This window comes from Orcinus orca, chromosome 11, assembly GCF_937001465.1.
Source record: "Orcinus orca chromosome 11, mOrcOrc1.1, whole genome shotgun sequence".
In the NCBI taxonomy this organism is placed as follows: domain Eukaryota; kingdom Metazoa; phylum Chordata; class Mammalia; order Artiodactyla; family Delphinidae; genus Orcinus; species Orcinus orca.
In genome coordinates, this window is record NC_064569.1 from 42107115 (window position 1) to 42127015 (window position 19901).

General features: G+C 54.3%; 1 protein-coding gene across 1 annotated transcript; it reads right to left on the reverse strand.

Moving 5' to 3' along the window:
- Positions 1–8535: 8535 nt before the first annotated feature.
- On the reverse strand, positions 8536–15954 carry LOC101271685 (keratin, type II microfibrillar, component 5). Its single transcript, XM_004274290.4, is given in 11 exon segments — positions 8536–9397; positions 9400–9506; positions 9509–9532; positions 10164–10195; positions 10954–11174; positions 11587–11712; positions 11979–12143; positions 12798–12893; positions 13035–13095; positions 13621–13829; positions 15535–15954. Coding segments are annotated over 11 exon segments (1515 nt in total). The 3' UTR covers positions 8536–9343.
- Positions 15955–19901: the final 3947 nt, after the last annotated feature.

The window sequence follows — 19901 nt, forward strand, 5'->3', positions numbered from 1 at the left end:
ACTGGTCTCTTGAAGCAGCTGCCCTGGTCTGGGCATTTTTGCTTGTTGCTTGTTTTGGGGGCGTGGGGAGAACCACTGGTCTTCAGCCTTCTATGTTCAGCTGGAGGGGGGCAGCTGAACAGCTCCTATGAGGACAAGAGTCCCGGGGTGTTGCCCTTTGGTTCTGTCCCCAGGTTAGGCAGGTGCTCTTACCCTGAGCCTTCCTCTTCTCACGTCCAGCCAGGCCCTTGGTCCTGGGCAGAGTAGAGTGAGGATGCAGAGGGAGCGTCCTGTGTATTGGGGAAATGAGGACACAGGTTTGGTAGCTGGACTCAAAGCGATCACATGTGAGACCCGCAACAAACTCAAGTAATTGCCTTGGAGATTTCAGAGGCACTGGGGCTCTCCGGGCCTGGGTAGTTTCATTGGGGCAGAATTCTAGGAGGGAGAATTTTTCAAGACTGAGTTTGAATGCTGGAGAGACACTGGAAACAGTAGCACTGGAAACAGAGAGGTCCATCCCTTTGCCACAAAGCGCTCTTGGAATGAACTCCGAAGCTTTGGTGTGGGTTCCCTAGGAAACCTGGGCATGGGACGATAGATGGTGGGCTGCGGATTCTCCACATTTCTGAAGCTGATATTGACAACCCTTTGCCACGGTCCCTCAGAGGGACTCTGTGTGTTTTCCTTAAGGAGAGAGCGTTGTGTGGGAAGGAAACACGGGCTGGGTGGAGTTAGGTGGCAGGAGTGATATCCCTGCCTCCGGCACTGGTTATTTCCTCTCTCTGGGCCTCAGTTTCTCCATCTGTTAAGTGAGGGAATTGGTATAGCTAGTCTCTGAGCCTGCTCTCAATGGGTTCTAACATCCCATTCATTCATGCAAGTTATTTATCGAGCCAGGCATCGTTTGGGGCACTGTCTGCAATGGGGAAAAGAATAGACAAAAAATTCTGTCTTCCTGAGACTCACATTTTAGTGACGCCAATCAGACCAGATTCAGGAATTTTAATTTGCTGCACCTCAGTTGCATTTACAAGTCCATAAGAACCGAAACAAAGAGTAGCAGCTACCATTTTTGAAGTGCTTACTCTGTGGCAGGCATTATGCACTTGTAGGCGTATTCTGAGTTCATTCTCACAACAGATCAGGGAGTACGTTTTCCCCAGGAGGAGTCAGGCTGAGGGAGGGCATTTCTGAGGTTGCTCAGCTAATAAGGGGTGGAGAGCCAGCACACCAGGTGATCTGTTTCCAGAACCTGTACAGTGACCCGGCTACCGCTAAATCGCCCCTTCCCCTGGGCAAGTGCTCAGAAGGAAGGTGGGGGACCTCACCTTTCACCTTGGCTGTGTGTGGTCCAGCGGCTTTTTAGGGCACTGACCTTTCTCTTTTCCTTTCCCCGCAGGCTGTGCGAGGGCGTCGGGGCTGTGAATGTCTGTAAGTAGCCGCCCCGCCCCCTTCTCCAGCTGGGTGGTCACAGTGCCTTTGGGGAGGGGGCATTTTCGCTGCCCCAAGCCTTCTGGCTGTGGCAGTGCCTGACCCGCGTCTCTGCCTGTTCTCCCCCCATCCAGGCGTCAGTAGCTGCCGCGGTGGCGTCGTCTGTGGCGATCTCTGCGCCTCTGGCGCTGCCCCTGCTGTCACCACCAGCGTCTGCAGCGCCTCCTGCAGCGACAACGTGGTGGTGGGCACCGCCGACGCCTACGGCCCCTGCTCTGGGCTGGGCTGCAGCATCGTGGGCTCTAAGAGGTGCTAGGGTCGCCCTCCGCCCAGCCAGGACCTCTTGCAAGCGGAACGCCCCTTCCGTGGCCCCACGCGCAGCCTGCTGCTGGCCTCCCGAGAACAGGCTCCAGATGTGTACCTTTTGCCTCTCCTGCTCCCTAGCTGCTCCCTCTGTGTGCCATCCCCCGGCACCTGAGCCCCAGTGAGGCTGGAGCACACCTTGGCTTCTTTCTGTAGTCTTTCCTAGTAGTCGTTTTGTTGTTCTGAGGATTCATCCTTTCTCCCGCCTTCTGTTTTTTGCTGGATTCATTGATCTTGCCTGATCCCTTCATCTAAGCTTGGAGGAACAGGACAGGCCCCAGAATCTCCCCATCTGCGCATCCTGGGGAATCTGCCAGTGTGCTTGTACCTATGGAATGGAGATGAAGAACACTGATGGTGGTTTTCCTGTAACTCTGTGAGGGATGTGACCCATTGAAGGGGAGACCATCACCTTCCAGGGATGCCTGCAGAGGCGTCTATAAAAGCCGGTGAGTCAACTGCCTGCAAGTTTGTTTGCCTTTATTTCACTCTTTGTTTCCAATAAACTAATTGTAACTAATCCAACCTGGTGCCTCAGAATCTTGCAAACGCCAGGGCCCTCCTGTGATAGGTGCTCCCTGCCAGAGATTTCTTCAGGACCTCTCATGCACTTAGTTATTTTTCAGTAGGTGAAAATGACTGCAGTAGAAGCTGCCCACCTGGCCTTGAGCAACCTGAGGCTTGGAAGAACAAGAGAAGACCCAGGGAGGCAGGGAATCCCTCCCTGCCTCGTGTGGTTATGGGTTTCTATAGACCAAGGTTTCTCAACTTCAACACTATTGACATTTTGGGCTGGAGACTTCTTTGTTGGGGGGTGAACGTCCTGTGCATTGTAGGATGTTTAGCAGTAGCAATGGCCTCTACCCACTAGAAGCCAGTAGTACTCCTCACCTCCAATTGTGACAACCAAAGGTGTCCCTAGACATGGCCAGATGTGCCCTAGGGCTTCTCAACCAGGGTGATCGTCCCCTCCACCCTGCTGGGGACATTCCTGAAGGGGGAAAGTACATGAGGAAATGGGTGAAGGAAGGCATGTGGGACGACAGTGTGAGGGAGACGGAGAGCTTTGGGTCAGGAGAACCAGGCTTCTAGTTCAGAGTCCCGATTCTGCCATTTCTTAAGTGGGTGACTTTGGGCAAATTGCTTCCACCTTCTGAGCTTCAGTTTCTTTGGCTATAGAATGAGGGATGTTGGACATTATTCCTAAGGTCCCTTCTGGCCGCCTAAGTGAGATTATGTATTTAAAAGAGTTTGGTTAATACAAACCTATGTTTGAATGTTGGTTCAGCCATTTACTAGTTCTGTAATTGTGGGCAAGTCATTGATCCTCACTGAGCTTTAGCTTCTCCATCTGTAAAATGGAATAATGGTACCTCCTGGGTTGTAGGGAGGTTTCAGATATCTATTGCACATAACGAATCACTCCAAAATTTAGAGGCTTGAAACAATAATGCTTTATTATTTCTCATGATTTGATGGGCTTACTGGGCAGCTCTTCTACTTTATGTGATGTTGTTTGGGATGCTAGGATGTCTGGAAGGTCCAAAATGACCTCATTCCATGGAGCTGGACTTGGTACTAGCCACCAGCTATGAGTTCAGCTGGAGCTATTGGCCAGGACGTGTCAGTCAGGGCCTAATCAGGAGACGATAATTTGAACAGATGAAGTTTAATATAAATAATCATTAACTATAACAGGGGCTTGAGTAATGAGAGACTGGCTAGTAAGAAGCAAAAAATCTAAAGCATACAGGAGCTGCTGGACTTCCCTGGTGGCGCAGTGGTTAAGAAGCCGCCTGCCATTGCAGGGGACACGGGTTCGAGCCCTGGTCTGGCAAGATCCCACATGCCGCGGAGCAACTAAGCCCGTGCGCCACAACTACTGAGCCTGCGCTCTAGAGCCCTCGAGCCACAACTACTGAAGCCCGCGTGCCTAGAGCCCATGCTCCGCAACAGGAGAAGCCACAGCAATGAGAAGCCTGCGCACTGCAACGAAGAGTAGCCCCCATTCGCCACAACTAGGGAAAGCCCGCACGCAGCAACAAAGGCCCAATGCAGCCAAAAATAAATAAATAAAATAAATAAATTTATTAAAAAAAATAAAGCATACAGGAGCTGCAGATATAAGGAGCAGCCCCTACCCCTAGGCCTGAGAGAGTGCACCCAAGGAAGTGGACCCCCTGTGGCCAAGATCTGGACCTCAGATCCAGGGAAAGCTAGGGAAACCTGTTCAAGAAGACATGTCTCCACCTCAAAACCACCTGAGAAGGATATTGGAAGCTGCTGGCCACAGGATACTGCTGACTACTGTGCACTGCGGCAGTGAAGCCACTGCACGGCAGGAGCAGTTCCGGAGAAACTGTGGGTGCTGCCAGAATGTGCCGGGAGGAACCTGGAACGAGGAAGGAAAGCCCCTTCCTCCTGCAATCTCTCTCCAGCGTCCTCTACAGACAAAGCTTAATATTGTGCTAGCAAACAAAGGAAAATATTGAAAGAGCCCCTCTAAACGTTCACAGAGCCGGCAATGACGGGTGAATCCGGAGCTGAGAGAAAATACATTGACAGTTGGCATCCAGAGACTTGGCTGTCCTCCATATGAGCCTTTCTCATGTAGCTGCTTGGGCTTCCTCACAGCCTGGTGGCTGGGTTCCAAGAAGAAGGAAGGTGGGAAGCAGAAGCAGCCAGTCCTCCTTAGGCCTGAGCTCAGACGTTCACTTCCACCATATTCTATTGGGCAGAGCACAGGGCCGGCTCAGATTCAAGGGGAGAGGAAACAGGCTCCTCCTCGTGATGTGCAGAGAGGGAAGGAATTGATGGGGCCACGTGTGGAGACTAGATCCCACAGTGCACCCTCTGGTCACAACAATTCATGTCCCTCCCACAAACAACATATGCTCACCCTTCCAGAGATCCCCCCAGATTTCTCCCCATTATTATACCAGCTTGAATTTCAGGATCTTGCTATTTGGATTCAATCCAGTTACACGTGAGGCTCGTGGGATAGGGTTCTTTTGTTGCAGCTCCCCCATGATGGTGTACCTCAGTCTGAAGTCCTGTGAGTTAAATGGAAATTATCTATGTCCACCACACCTATCATGCAATGGTGAGATGGGATAGGATAGCCATAGTCTGCACTCTCATTTATTTTTTAAATTTTTACTTTTATTTGGGCTGCGCCACATGGCTTGTGGGATCTTAGTTCCCTGACCAGGGATTGAATCCGGACCCACGACAGTGAAAGTGCTGAGTCCTAACCACTGGATAGCCAGGGAATTCCCGCACTCCCGTTTAGAAAGAGGAAAAGCTCGAGGCACTTGGAAGTCCCTGATTCATAACAACTCTAAGTATAGTCAGGCACCCACTGCAAACTCCTCCTGTTGTAGTGGCAGAGGGAGTATATCTGATTCACACATGCCTCTTATGTGGGGATCCAGAATTAAAACTCAGACTTCTGGTGGGAGGACATGTGCCCTGATGGCCTGGACAGAGACAGTTGATTGGGGACCTCTGTCTCCGGCATATTCTTGAATTGACAGTCCTCAAGAAGTCCCACCAGGGAAGTCTGTTCAGAGTCCCCTCAGATGCAAAGGGTGTCCCCCTGGATGTGATAAGATGGAGAGAGGGGTTTCTGGTGGACAACATTCTTTCACTTGTTTTATAGGAAAAACTCTTACTTCTCTCACCTTATGTTATTTGGGATTTATAAAAAGGGATAGCACAGGGAGATCAGCTCGGTGCTTTGTGACCGCCTGGAGGGGTGGTATAGGGAGGGTGGGAGGGAGGGAGACGCAGAGGGAAGAGATATGGGAACATATGTATATGTATAACTGATTCACTTTGTTATAAAGCAGAAACTAACACACCATTGTAAAGCAATTATACTCCAATAAAGATGTAAAAAAAAAAAAGACCTGATTTGGTAGAAGATATTTTGTCACAAGAATACATATTTGATCTGAAGATATAGAAAAACCTTTGAGTAGTTCTCCCTGGCAATGCCAGGGATGACTTCAGAAGGTGTCCCCAAGGGGCACATTGGTCCCCTGGGACTCTGGGATCTTTCTCTAGATCTTTCTTCATGTGGTGTCCACCTAGTCTCTGCCTCCTGGGCTTAGAGGGTCCTGCAGGGGCTGCATCTTGGGCATAGCATGGTCTGGATTCCACCAAGTTTGAGCTGGGGAGAAAATCAGGTTCAAAAGGCCGCTAGATCTGCTCTGCGGAGGGAAAGGTGTTGTACCAGGATGGAGCTGGGGAAGGGGGGGGTGGTAGAAATGGGGGAGGGTCTACCTCTCCTTTCTGATGGTGGTGGTGGAGGGTGTGTATATGCATGTTTGTGCCGCTAGTGTTTCCTCCATATTTAATGCAAAAGCTCACCTTCTGAATGCTCCCTTGACCCGCTCCCTTCCCTGGCTACTTGCCTGTCACCACCGCTCTTCAGTAGCACCAAGGGTATAAGAGCGGGGTAGCCAGACAAGAGGTGATTCCCAGACGGTCATTTCCAATGTCCCTGTCCATTCCAAAGAGGGTTACGCTTTGTGATTTCCTTGATCACGTGATTACCCTGCATTTCTCACCATGCTTGGTTCCGGTGGGTAACGGCTCCAGTCTGTACTTCCCGAGATCCCGAGGACTGAAGCAGGGAACAGTTGGCAACAGCAGGGCCGGGAGAAGGAGAAGCCTGGGTGTGGGTGTTTGTGAGGATGGTCCAAAGCAGAGGGCATTTGAGACTTGCTGGAAGAGCACTTGTGGCCTCCGAAAGGAGCAAAGAAGACCCCAAAGCCCGAGCTTACCTGATTTTTTGAAAGCACTATAATCCACACTCCTTTATCCTTTGCAGATCCTGTGTATTTTGGGGAGGGGCATTGAATGTTTGCATAGGAGTAGAATGTGGATAGAAGGTCTGATTTTCTCTCGATGGGGGTCTCAGCTTGGTTTGTGGAGTTTCAAAAAAAAGAGCCCAGGAAAGAGCCCTGGAGCCACCAACGTGGGCCTCATTGTCTGGGCCCCTCGCTCTCCTGGCCTGTTCTTGATTGAGAGATTCAGACCACTTGTCTTCTCCTTAAAATTTTTGTTTTTTCTAATGAAACTTTAATCCTCAGTTACTCTCGGAGCGTGCCCTTGGCTTTCTGCAGGGAATAGCTCTTTTCTCAGGAGAGAGCTGTGGGAGACCCAGAATCCTTTGAAAAGAGAAGAGCTTGCTCTGCATTTTTGCTGTTGGCTGCAAGGAGGGTGGTGGGGAGAGGTTTCATCTTCATAAGTCGATGGCACCTTGGGCTGCCGTGCACGCAAAACATGGAAACTTATTAAAAAGCTTATCGATATCTCCCAGCTCCTGGTTGTTTGACTTTTCCATGCACGGTGTCATATTTTTGGATATCAGATTTGGCATTTTAGTTATGCTTGGCCCAGACCCAAGGTAACATCAAGGTGTTTTCCCCAAGCACAGACTCACTGCACAGGCCCCCAGGCTGACGCCCAGAGCATGGAGGCCACTTCCTGCCCAGCGTCTCTCTGAGACATGGCAGAGCTGATGCTCAAATTCTGATCTCCTGACGTTTCAGCCCTGGAGACTTAACCTTTCCTGTGGATGAATGATGTGCCTTAAACTGAACGTTGGCCTGTTGTGAGTGTGACCATGCCCTTGAAGCCCAGAGAGATGGTAGAAAGAAGGAGAGGGGGCCAGAAACTTGGAGGAGGCCTGTCTGGCGTCAGCTGGCAAACCTCAGACAGCAGCAGACTGAGCACTCGGGAGAGGCCTCCAGTGGAGTCACAGTTCTTTGGGTCTGAGATGAGGATTCATCAGAATGCACAGGCCCTTAACATCGCCTCCCAGGGACAGGCTGGGGGATGGGGCAGCAGAGGAGGCCGGCAGGGGGACATCTGCCTGGAATAGCGATGGCCAGTCTGTTCTCCTAATGGAGAAATGGAGGCGAGCCCAAGAGGGCTGATGTCTACAACGCCTGCCCTACCAGCTGCCTGAGTTCATCCAACCATCTCAGGCCTGACACGTTCTGGAGCCCCATCCTGGGACTTGGTTGGGGGTCAAAGCCAGGGGGAGACACTTCCTACTCTCTAGGAACTTCCAGCTTGATCCAGTGTCCAGACATACCCAGTGACATCCCTGGCCACGAGCCACAAAGAAAGAACCAGAGATCCTCAGGGTCTGAGACACTGTGGGGCAGGAAGCGGGGGATGTGTGTGTGTGGGGAGGGAGGGGAGGGAAGGGGGGCAGAGGGAGTGCTGAGCAAAGGCAAATGGGAGGAGGGGTGTGGGGTAGCCTATGTGTCCATGTGGGATAGAACTGGGAGGCCTCAGGCGGCGGACTTGTCTCCATTGGGTAGAGCCTGCATCTGGGAAGGTGAGCATCTGGGTGGAGGGGTTGCACAGGGCTGACGAGCAGCTGGGGAAAGAGGAGATGGAGGAGCCTGTGTCTGACATAAGGAGCACATGCATATGTGGGAAGTGGTGTGAACCAGGCAGTGGGGGATGAGAGCTATGAGTCTGGGATTCTGGCTGCTGGGGAGGGGGTTTCTGGGGTGGGGAGAAAGAGGTCATGTGGGGATCTGGAGCTGTGGTCCAGGCCTGAGGGGTCTGAGCTGGAATCAGGCTATGGAAGTGGACAGGAAGAGGCAGAATCACTGGAGGGCTGGGAAACACTGCATGGGGTTGGAAAGGACTGGCCAGCTGGAGATGGGGCCAGAGGGCTCCGAGTGTCGGACTTGTTGCAGGTATAGAGACAGTGTTGTTCACAAGATCCCATGTCTTTGCATAGCAGCAGCATTTATTGAAACAAGGCTTGAGACAACCCAGAAGGCGAGGCATCCAGAGACAGTCATAGCAAGAGGGAGACCCAGGTAGTGGCCTCACCTGCTCCATCCCACCCACTCAGCACTGGACAGATCCCTCCTGCACCGGCAGGGGGTGACCTTGGAGCAACCATGGTGTTTTCTTTGAAATGTATAAAGGTGTATTGAATAGCAAGACCTGTCCGAAGTCAGAAGAATTTCCCCCATAATGGGTCTCTCAACTGGGAGGTCACAGGAGGAGTTTGGCTGGAACAGGTTAACCCAGAAGAAGGCAGTTGGTTAGAGAGACAAGCAAAACACAAACAAAAATGACCAAGGGGCAATTCTTTCCTGCAGAGACCTTCCCGGCCAGGAGAGGGGAGCTGCTGGAAGTGGCGGGGTGCTGCTTCCTCTCTGATTCTCAGGCTGTGGGAGACCAGGCTGTATAGTTAGGTTTATTCCTTGTGCCAGGAGAAGGCCAAATTTTCATAATGTCCAGTGGCCCTGGGTGACCGGTAGGGCCCCAGAGAGCCTGGTGAATAATACAAATTGGCCACTGGTATTTAGGAGTCAAATCGGAATTGAGTAAAAGGGCTGGGAATGACTCTCTCTAACGGAAGCCTGTTGGAGAACCAGGAAACAACTCCCTAAAATGAGAAGGTGGTGGAGAGCAGTGGAGGGTCTTTCCCTTGGAGGAACACGTGGAGGATTCTGGCAGCAAGCACACATTTTCCATTCACACACCATTCCGTGCCCGGGGGACGCAGGCGGGGCCTCGGACTCTAGGGAAAGCGGACGGACCTGCTCCCGCAGCGGAAGCTGGAGACGCGGGGCTGACGGGGGCGCAGGACTCGGGCGCCATCACTGTGATGCTGCCCCCAGTGGCCACGGGGCCAGAGGCAATCTGGCGGCCCGGGGTGGTGCTATACATGAGGCCCCCCAGGGGACTCCACCGCGGGAGCTGCTGACGCCTGTGGGAAGAGAGGGGACAGGAAGGGCTGAGTGGCCTGTTGTGATGTCACCAACCCCAGGACAGGCCCTAAGGGCTTCTGCTCCGCAGGAGTTTCCTCCTCCTCAAAGGGGTTTAGTGGTTCATAACTCAGACCCTGTTCTCCTCAGCATCTCAGCCTTCTAGGGCAGGGGTCCCCAACCCCTAGGAACCGGGCCACACAGCAGGAGGTGAGCCGTGGGTGAGCAAGCGAAGTGTCATCTGCTGCTCCCCATATCACTCCACCATCATCCCCCTGCCCCCCGCCTCCATGGAAAAATTGTCTTCCACGAAACTGGTCCCTGGTGCAAAAAGGTTGGGGACCGCTGTTCTTGGGCACCTGGGTGAGAAGGAATCGAGGACCCCTACACTCAGAAGGGCAAAGTTACTGTGCCCTTATTACCCTGGCCTGCAGTTCACATCGCCACCAGTGGATGGCGCTCAACTATGCCTTCGTTTAGTGCCTCCAGGGAAGAGTGGGGCGGGAGAGGGGCATGAAAGTCCCCCTCCCTCCCAGGCCCGGAACATTCCGGGTTTAGTGGGTTAGGCTGTCAGGTTCAGATCTGCCCATCCACAAAGCCATTTTTCTAGGGGTGCTTCAAGCGGGTACTTACAGACATTCACAGAGCCCACACCTTCGCACAGCCTAAGGGGAAAGAAAACTCTGTTAATTCTGGGCACTGAGCTGGATTCCTTGAGGCAGATGGTTGCTTGGCCACAGAGAGGGCCTTCCTGTGTACAGATCCAACCCCCAAGAGGCAGGAAGTGCTCCCCCAAAGTCTCTATTAAATGCTCACTCTCTTTAACTATTCTCTGACCACAGAGACAAGGCCTTCTGATTTTCAGCAGAGGTGAGTGAGTTTACGAACTCCACCCGTGGCCTCCAATCTGAATGGCGTGGCCCACCCTGGGTAGTGCCGATCAGGCTCACAGAAAGGAGAGTCGAATTGAATGCAGCAGCGTGTGTGAAAGGGCTTGATGCCAAGGAAGAGCTACAGCCACAGGGTGCGTCATCCTTATAATGCACCCGCCTCCGGGGCAGGCCAAGCTTCAGTCTCCTTTACGAAGCTACTGGAAGACAATGGATTTTAGAGCCATATGTCTTGGGTGCAGGTCCTGGCTCTTGTGCTTGTTAACCGTGTGGCCACGAGAAAGTCACTGAACGCTGGGCCTTCTTTCCTTATCTTTGGATGGGAAAAATGATACCTACCTCACTGGACTGGGAGGATTAAAATGAGTACCTAGCACAGGCCTAATAAGCATTCAGTAAATTATCATTATTATTGAAGCTTGAGCTGTGCTAGCAGTGGGCAGAGATACAGCTCATATTTGGGCTCAGCGAAATTCACTGCCAGAGGACCAGGGCCTCCTCCTTCTAGACCCCGAGGTCTCCCCTAGCCCCACCTGTGCTCCTCGCCCTCCAGCAGGCGCCTGTAGGTGGCGATCTCGATGTCCAGGCCCAGTTTGGAGTTCATCACCTCCTGGTACTCCTTGAGCAGGCAGGCCATGTCCCGCTTGGCCTTCTGCAGGGCCTCCTCCAGCCCGGCCAGCTTGCAGCGGGCATCATTAAGGGCCGCCTCGCCCTGCTGCTCTGCCTTGGGCACGGCAGCCTCCAGCTTGGCCCGCTGTGGGGAAGGAGATGTGAGGACGAGCAGAAGAGAGAGAGAAGGTGCAACTTGGCTCCCCTGAGTGGAGGGAGCTGGGGCAAGGGTCCCAGAGAAAAGGTAGGTTAACTACCTATAAACAGGTAGTTAATGAGACTATGAACACGAGGGAGGAATGGGCACTTTTCACCACCTCTCCTTTGGTGGTGTTGCAGGGTGGCCAGGGAGGGGGAACATCAGTGATACGGCTCATCCCAGCTCCAGTGCTGCGTGATGTGCCAGGGGCCCTGCCCTCTCTCTGGACCCCTCTTCCTCACGGGCACACTCTGAGGCCTGATTAGGGCCAGGCCTTTGCTCTCCTGCTGGCAAAGGGCCCGGTGCTGCAGTCTGCCTGCAGCAGTGCTGGGTATTCAAGCTCTCCCGGAACCCCTACCTGGCACTTGGCATTCTCGACCTCGGCCGTCAGCCTCTGGATCACGCGGTTCAGCTCACCGATCTCCTCCTTGGTGCGGCGCAGGGTCTCCCTGTGCCGGAGCACTGTGGCCTTCATCTCCTCGCACTTGGGGGAAGCAGAGATGCTCCTGAGGCTCAGGATGGGACATCCCATCCATTCAGGACAACACAGATGATCGTGCAGGTTGTACAGTGCTCAGCCTGTGCAGCCAGACATGGCAGCCCCACCCTGACGCCCAAATTGAGATCTGTCGGTCCTTTTCTTACCATCCCTAAAGATCAAAATCCCCAGACAAAAGAATCCTTTTCTAATATACACCTCGCATCCTTCCCAGTGCCGTGTCTAGGAGGCAGGTGTCCTGGGCCACTCACCTTGCTGCGGTACCAGGACTCAGCCTCGGCCCGGCTGTGGCTGGCAACATCATCGTACTGAGCCTTGATCTCGGCGACGAAACAGTCCATGTTCAGGTCCCGGCTGTTGTCCATCTTGACGAAGACTGAGGTGTCTGAGATGTGGGCGTGGAGGACCTGGAGCTCCTGGGGGGCCGAGAGCCAACGCATTTGGTTCTGGTGCCTTGTCTGGGCCACGTGCTCCACCCCTGGGGGCCATGTCCACTCCCTGGAGTGGGCGCTGGTCATGTATGATACATGACTCCCACTCCCTTTCATTCACACACAGGTACATCATAAGACAGTAAAGCTGGGAGGGGCTTTGGGGGTCAGCTGGGGGCAGCCCACGACTTAACAAAGGGGAAACTGAGCCCCAGCATTTGAAAAAGGCCTGACTCAAAGTCATTCAGCAAGAGAGCTGGGGTCTGAATGCCGGGACTAGTGATCTGTCCGGGAATTAAGACTCTCTCTCTAACTGGAAACCCACCCTTCCCCCCTCCCACATACACTCTTTCATATCCATGTAGAGACCAACACGCACAAAGGCCAGCACACAGGCACACACGCTGCAGCACCCAGGGGCTCACCGGCACAGACAGGCCCAAGCACACTCGAGCGCCGCCGTCCTTGGGGCTTACCTGCTCGTGTCTGTGACAGCTCCACGACAGGCCCCTCTTGCCTGTGCGTGCACGTTCATTACATGCTTCCATCACTCAGGGGGCAAATGTGCACACAACACCTCCCCCCAGTCCTCACGCCTTCCCTCCCTGCTTCCTGGCTGGTTGGCAAGGGCCTCCTCACCTCGTCATAGAGGCGCTTCAGGAAGCTAGACTCCTCCACCAGAGCCTCCACGTTGGCCTCCAGGTCTGACTTCCGCAGGTAGGCGCAGTCCACGTCCTGGCAGTGGGCCGAAGAGGAGGGGGTGTGCATGGGGGAAGAGGCCCCCGGAAGGTGCCTCTGGGTCGGTGTGGTGACCCACCACGTTGCAGGCTGCGCAGAGGGTGCCCTTCCCTCCCTGCCCTGTGACCAGCCCCTCACCTTCTTTAGAACCATGAACTCGTTCTCTGCTGTGGCCCTCAGAGCCCCCTCCTCTTCATACCTGGGGGTGGGGGAGACAGGGGCTGGAGGTGAGGGGTCGGGGCTTGGCAACCATCTCAGCTCCTGGCCAAGCTCTTCCGGGGCTCAGAAGGGATGAAGGGCATTGTTCGTGGGCTAGCCCTGTCCAGCCTGGCTTATTCCACCCCACTCCTGCTGCCTCTGGATGAGTAACACTCCATCCCCCAAGTCTAAAATCATCTGTGCTTCCTAGATCCAAAGAGAGGCGGTGCCGCGGGCAGGAAGGGCACGGAGCCCGTGTCATGAAGCTGAGCGGGAGTGGAGGGACAAGAAAGCTGTAGAAGTGGGTTTCCTTCCTCCCCCGAAAACGGCTCTGAGACTCACGGGCCTCCACGGGGTTGAGGTGGAGCCAAAGAATCTGAAAAAACCTAGGCCCCTCCTGACCATCCCCTTGGGTCCCAGGCAGCCCCTGTTGACAGACAGGCAGGAACCTTAATGAAGCTGCTTCAAGAGGCTTGTGGGTGGAGCTTTCCCAGTGCCCCTGTTATTCTGGATCGGGCGCACTCACTTCTCCTTGTAGCCCTCCAGCACCTCCTGCACGTGGCTGAGCTCCGAGGCCAGTCTCCCGCTCTCGGCCTCCACGCGCTCGGCCTCCCGCCTCAGCGTCTGGATGTAGCCCTGGAACAGGGGCTCCAGGTTGCTCTCGCAGCACTGGAGGTTCTGGTGGAACTGCCACTTGGTCTCCAGCAGCTTGTTCTGCTGCTCCAGGAAGCGCACCTGCCGCCCAGGGTGGGAGAAAGAGACTCAGGAGGAGGCTGGGGAGGTGCCTGCCTCCCCAGAGCTTTCTCTCCCTCTGCTCTGATGTTCTCTGAACAGCCAGGGCCAGGCGAGGGCTGAGCCGTGGAGTGTCTGCGACTCAGCGGGCCTTGCTCCCAGCCCCCAAGGGAGGCACTGTGGGTGTGAGTGCCCCCGGCTTGAGGCCAAGGGTCTGATTCAGCTCCCAGGTCTGCCACTGTAACAGCAAGTTGTCTAACCTCTGGGTGCTTGGTTTTCTCATTTCCAAAACAGAGATGATAATAGTACCTTCCTTAAAGTTGTAAAAATTGAACAAGTTACTATATGTAAAGTGCTTAGAACAGTTTCTGACACACAGTAAGTGCTCAATCAGTTGAACTATGACTTGTTAATTACAGTCATTCTTCATGTATTCATTTATGCAACAAACATTTATTGAATATTTACTATATGGTGCCAGGACTTGTGCTAAGATACACACACACACACACACACACACACACACACATCTTTGTCTATGTCTGTACCTATCAATCAATTTTATTCAATTCTCACGACGCTTTGGGGGGAGATCTTATTTCTCCTATAGTACAAAAGCGGAAACAGAGACCCCAAGGTATGAAGTGACTAACTGATTGTCTCATAATTAGTAAGGAGTCAGGATCTCATGTCCCTTGAGTCACCTTCACTTGCCTGTCACCATAGTCTGTCTAAGCTGCTCACTAAACTCTCGGCTTCAATTTGTTATTCAAAAAATAAAGATGATAATATCTACTCCTTTGAGTCATGTTGAGGATTAACTGAGATCACTAAAGAGAAAGGGATAATAAGAAGGTACCCCCTGTTGCCCCCGAGCCCAGACTCCAGAGCCTGGTCCTCCTTCCTCAGCTGGAGTAAGGCCTCAACGACACAGTAGGAGCCGACATGAGGGGAGATGCAGAGGTGGCCTTTCTGAGAGGCAGCCTCAGGGCAGTTCCGGGTTTCTCACGCTCTGCACTGGTGGGCCTCCTCCCGCCATCCTGGCGGCCTTGCCTTCCCCATTCCCAGCTCTGCATCCATGAAGGAGGCTGCCAAGCCTGCTTGGTTAACTGTTACACCTCCTCGCCCACTACTGTCCTTGGAAAAGAATGCTAACAGCTAACGTTTATCAAGCACTTATTGTGTGCCAGCACTGTCCCTGCATGAACCCCGTGAATCCTCACACCAAGCATGTGAGGCCAGACAAGCAGCCCGCATGAGGACTCGCACGGCGGAGGGGCAGAGCGAGGGTGGGGAGGCAGCGTGGCTCCGAGCAGCACCCTAACCACTTCCGGAGCTGCAGCACCCTAACCACTTCCGGAGCTGCAGCACCCTGACCACTTCCGGAGCGGCCCCACCGCAGGAGTCTCCTCTCCCCACTGTCTCCCGCTCTTCCGGTACCCAGTGCCCTGTGTTTCAGCAGCAGCTCTGATATTCCCATGCTGTCTTGTCTCGGGAAACACACTCACTTTAGACTATAGGCTCAATTTCTGGACCACAATGGGTGTCCGATATACTTTGCAGGAATTAAACGAGAAGACGGATCCTTCCGCGCATTTTGGTCTGCATTTCTCTCCCGCTGCTGGCTGCCATGCTGGCTCCCCTACAGATCCTCCCGAGGGGAGGGCAGGGCTGGGGCCGTCTCTTGACCATTCCAGACCTCACTGACCTTGTCGATGAAGGCAGCGAACCTGCTGTTGAGACACTTGATCTGCTCCTTCTCCTCGTGCTTCACACACTGCGCGTTGGGGTCGATCTCCAGGTTGAGGGGCGCAAGGAGCCTCTCGTTGACCGACACGGTGGTGATGCAGGGCGGGCTGGGGCCGCACACGCCGCCAAAGCGGTACCCGAAGCTGCGGCCGCAGGAGCCGGCGCGGAAGCCGCCCCACGCTATGCGGGGCCCACAGGAGCCCAGGACTGAGACACTGCGGCTGCCGAAGCCCGTCACCCCCCGGTAGCAGGACACCCCTCGGTAAGGGGCAGCGCTGATGCAGCAGCGGCTGCCAGTTTGGGGGGCCACAGCTGAGCACGAGCTGAAGGTCCTGGTGACCCCACATCCTGGGCTGATCCTGTAGGAGCGGCAGGTCATGGTGTGGGTCTGAGCGGATGGAGGCTGAGCGTGCTGGGGTGTCGAGGGTGGCGGGTGCACTGCTGAGGATGCTTCTGGCTCCTCTGATCCTGGTCCTTTTATTGGTGGGGAGAGCTGGGCTCGGCTGCATGAAAGGAGTGAAAAGTCATTTTATGTTGTTTATTGGCTTGGGGAGTTTGCCAGCAACTCCCCAAAGACTCGTCTTAAAGGTGAGCTCAGCGGCGACTCTGGGCCTCCCTAAAAGTATTGAAGATGTTATTAGGGATACTGTGTGTTTGCACTTTTCATCTTCAAAGCTCGTTTACATAAGGTAATGAATTTTCTCGCAGTCTCCCTGTGAGATGGCCTTCACCCACACCTGGAGGCGGGTTTGAACTCCAAAACAGTCTGAGGTGACTGGGCATGGAGTAGGGGCTGGGGCCACTGTCTCCAGGGAGAAGTTCTAGGGTCCCAGGTTGGGTGAGACCACCAGCGGTCATCACCTCTGTCCTCTTGGCTCCACACTGAACACATTCTCAAGTAAATCGATGTGTTTCAGGGGCTGATAGATCAGGTGAGTCAAACCCACTCAGGCAGCGTTGCTTGGGGGTGGTTCAGGTCCAGAGGGGCCATTTTGACCATGCTCCCTGCAGAACAGAGGGCTGGAGCACGTGGTCCCTTAGAACCTTCTGGATTCCACCCTAGCAGTTTCTGTTCCAGAGCCTTCATTTCTCACCCGCAGAATTGCAACTCTCAGTGGCCACAGTGACGGCCCCTTGTGGATAAGGGGGCGCCTCCCTTTAGCCGCTTTCTCCCACTTAGCTGAAAGGATGGCAGAAGCTGGGATAACCTCGCTGCTACGGACTTGCTCTGGACACCGTCCCTGGGTTCTTTAAGAAGAAACAGGTCCTGTGAGTCTCATTTCCTTCCAAGACCACCAGCCAGGGCAGGGGCAGGGGCTCAGCCTGTTTGGCAGCCCCAGAATTGTCGCCCCTAGAAGAACATTCAGAGACTGCTCTGCGCAGAGACAGGGGTGGGAAGGTGGCTTATTTTTTGTCCAAGGACACTGTGATTTCTGGCTCCTGGGGGATGTGAAATCGTCGTTCCTGCTAACATCCCTGCATCCCTGTGTGTCCTGGGGCCATTTATTAGGATAATGATGGATAGTCTTTAATGTTCATTGAGCACAGACCTAGGGATGTGGTCTGTGCTGAGGGAGGATAGCCAGGCCCCTGAGGGGTCAGGAACTTCAGGAAGAAGAGCTGAGGAACTTCTTCTGAGGGTGACAACCCCTCCAGGGAGCCTCCCAGAACCGAATGCTGTCCCTGTGCCACGGTTCCCTGAATCCTCCCTCAGATGCCCCACGTTCTGTCCTGGGTCTGCCCTTGTCTTCACAGCCAGATCCACTGCAGGTCTTTGCCCAGCACCAGGCTGACTGGTTTCTATCTCCACATCCCACGCCTGTCCTTCCAAGTAGGGCAGAGACTTTGGGCAGGCAAGGAGCAGGAGACCCCACTAGCTGGCCCCAAATAGTCTTCAGATCATACAGTCACCCCCGGTGAAGCCGCTGGCATTTAGCAATCTGGGCAATGGAATCCAAATTGGAGGACCTGGTATAAATGTCAGCTTGGACACTTCCTAGCTGTGTGGCTTTGGGGAAGCTCTTAACCTCTCTGAGCTTCTGATTCCTTGGCCGTAATGTGGGATTCATTCTTATCTTCTGGGGTTGTTGGGGGGATTAAGTGGATAATATACAAGAATGTGCTTTGGGGACCAAAAGGGTCTGTGTAAAGGAAAGGGACTCTTGCTTCCTATCAGAAACTCCCCTGCCACCCCCTGCATCCCCCCACCCAGCAGAGTGGGCCTGCTCCTTGCCCCGTCCATAGGCTTCACCTCCTCTGCACATTTATGGTTTCATTATCCTTTCAAGGCTGCTTTTAATGTTTTCTTTAACCTGATTTCACTAGTGTACAAATTTGGGGTGGAGTCTGGGGTGGAGAGAGGAGGCTATACTGGGGAGCACGGGGGATGGTTTCCCAGCCCCCACCCCTCAAGTGGGGCCCTGTGGGCCTGGATCCAGGGATGGATTCTTGAGCCTCGGACAGTGAGCTCACTGACTGACGGTGGTGTAGACCTGGATGGTGCGTTGTGGCCAAGAGGGATTCAGACCCTTTGAAAGTGAGGAGGGTGGGGCCTGAGCATGGGAGGTGGAGGAGGGACGGGCCCTCCGCTCTGCCAGCCTGGAAATCCCATAAAACCTCATCCGCTTCTCAACTCCTGTGAGCCTCTGCTCTCCTTCAGCCGATTGAAGAGGATGGAAAACCCATGTCTGCCTCTTGGTAGCAGGAGGGAGCGGAGGCCTAGCCCCAGAGGGAGGTTCTTGTGTCGGCTGTCCCCTCAGGCCCCCAGCACCAAACACACACACACACACACACACACACACACACACACACACACACACACACACACACATACACACACCCCCGCAAGCCTCCACCTCAAATTGGGCCTAGGCACTGAGGATGGGGAAGGAGAGCCAGGGGGCTCAGGAGACCTGGAGATACCCCACTGCCTTCAGAAATGAAAGACCCATCCAGGACCAGCAGGACTATTCAGAACCAGGGTGTGAGCCCCTGGGCGGGTCTGCCGGGAGTGAGGGCAGGCCCCGCCCAGCACAGGGATGTGCTCGTGGGTGCTGGGTGAAGTTTGCATCACTGCAGGTGGCAGCAGAGCCCAGGGCCAGTGGGGAAGGCTCAGGAAGACCGTCCACATGGTGCTTCGGATGGAAGGGGCTGGGCTGGAGCGGGAGGCTGGGTCCTTATGGGGCTGTTCCCAGGTCATCCTGGGCAAGTGAGAAACTCACAGATCAGGCCAATCTGGCACAACGCCCTGGGGGGTTTGTGTAGACCTATGGGACCTGGGTCTTTGCCATCTGGTTCTACCCAAGGGAGGCACAGAGAACCCATAGAGCCACGCCCATCTCTACCCATCACCCAAGCACACTCCTGAGTGAGACCAGATCCTTGTCTGGGTGCTGGGGTGGGAGCTGGATCTCTCTTTACTGGCCTTCTCCTCATTTACTGCCCACATGTGCCCTGTGGGTTCTCCGGCCCCCTCTCCCTATCCCCAAGGCTTCTCCCTGGTCACACTTTTGCCTGGAATGTCCCGGAATAGCCGGCCACCTCTTCCAGGAAGTCTTTTTGGACTAGTCAGAGGAAGGCTGTGATTTCTCCTCCTCTGGCTCAGCAGGCAGCTCTCTAATTGCCCTTTCCAGGGCTGCCCGGTTAACTCCAATTAGCCTCCTCCACACCCGCTTGTCCTGGGTGCTGGCATTCATCATGCTCTTTGGTCCTGTCCCATTGTGCTCCCCCCACCTTTTGAAAGCCACACCCAGTGTCAGAATGTCCACTCGAAAACCCATGGCCCTCCCATAATTTAAAATACTCCCGAGAGGCCACTTTTTCCAGGAAGTCTTCAAGCGCTAATTGGCTGAGAGAGGTTTCCTACTCCACCCTGGCAGCTTCCATGACTCCCTTTGAATCTACTCCATTCCTGGAGTCCCTCTCCTGCGGCTCCCCAGAGGCCTCACCGCTCATACTCACACCCACGGCTGATGCTCCATCCTCCTCCCGCATGTTGCCTAAGCTGGGATGCCTGCTGGGGGCACACGTGCTCTTCCACCCACCAGGCACTCACTACCTGCCTTCCCTTCTGCTCTCTCTACTGTGCTTAAAATCCCCCTGCCCCTAGGAGGGCTTCCTGGATTTGTCCAAAGATGGGAGAGCGCTGATACCTTCTCATCTTGCCCTACGTGTCCTTAGAGCTGCCTGTTGACCCGGCTGACTAGTTCTCTGGGATTGACCCTGAGAGCTCCCATGGGCCTGTCCTGATCAGGGCCTTGGTAGCTGCCCACACAGTTCATTCAAGTTGGGCATCTCCCCTCATCTCTGCCGGTCTTTTCCACAATT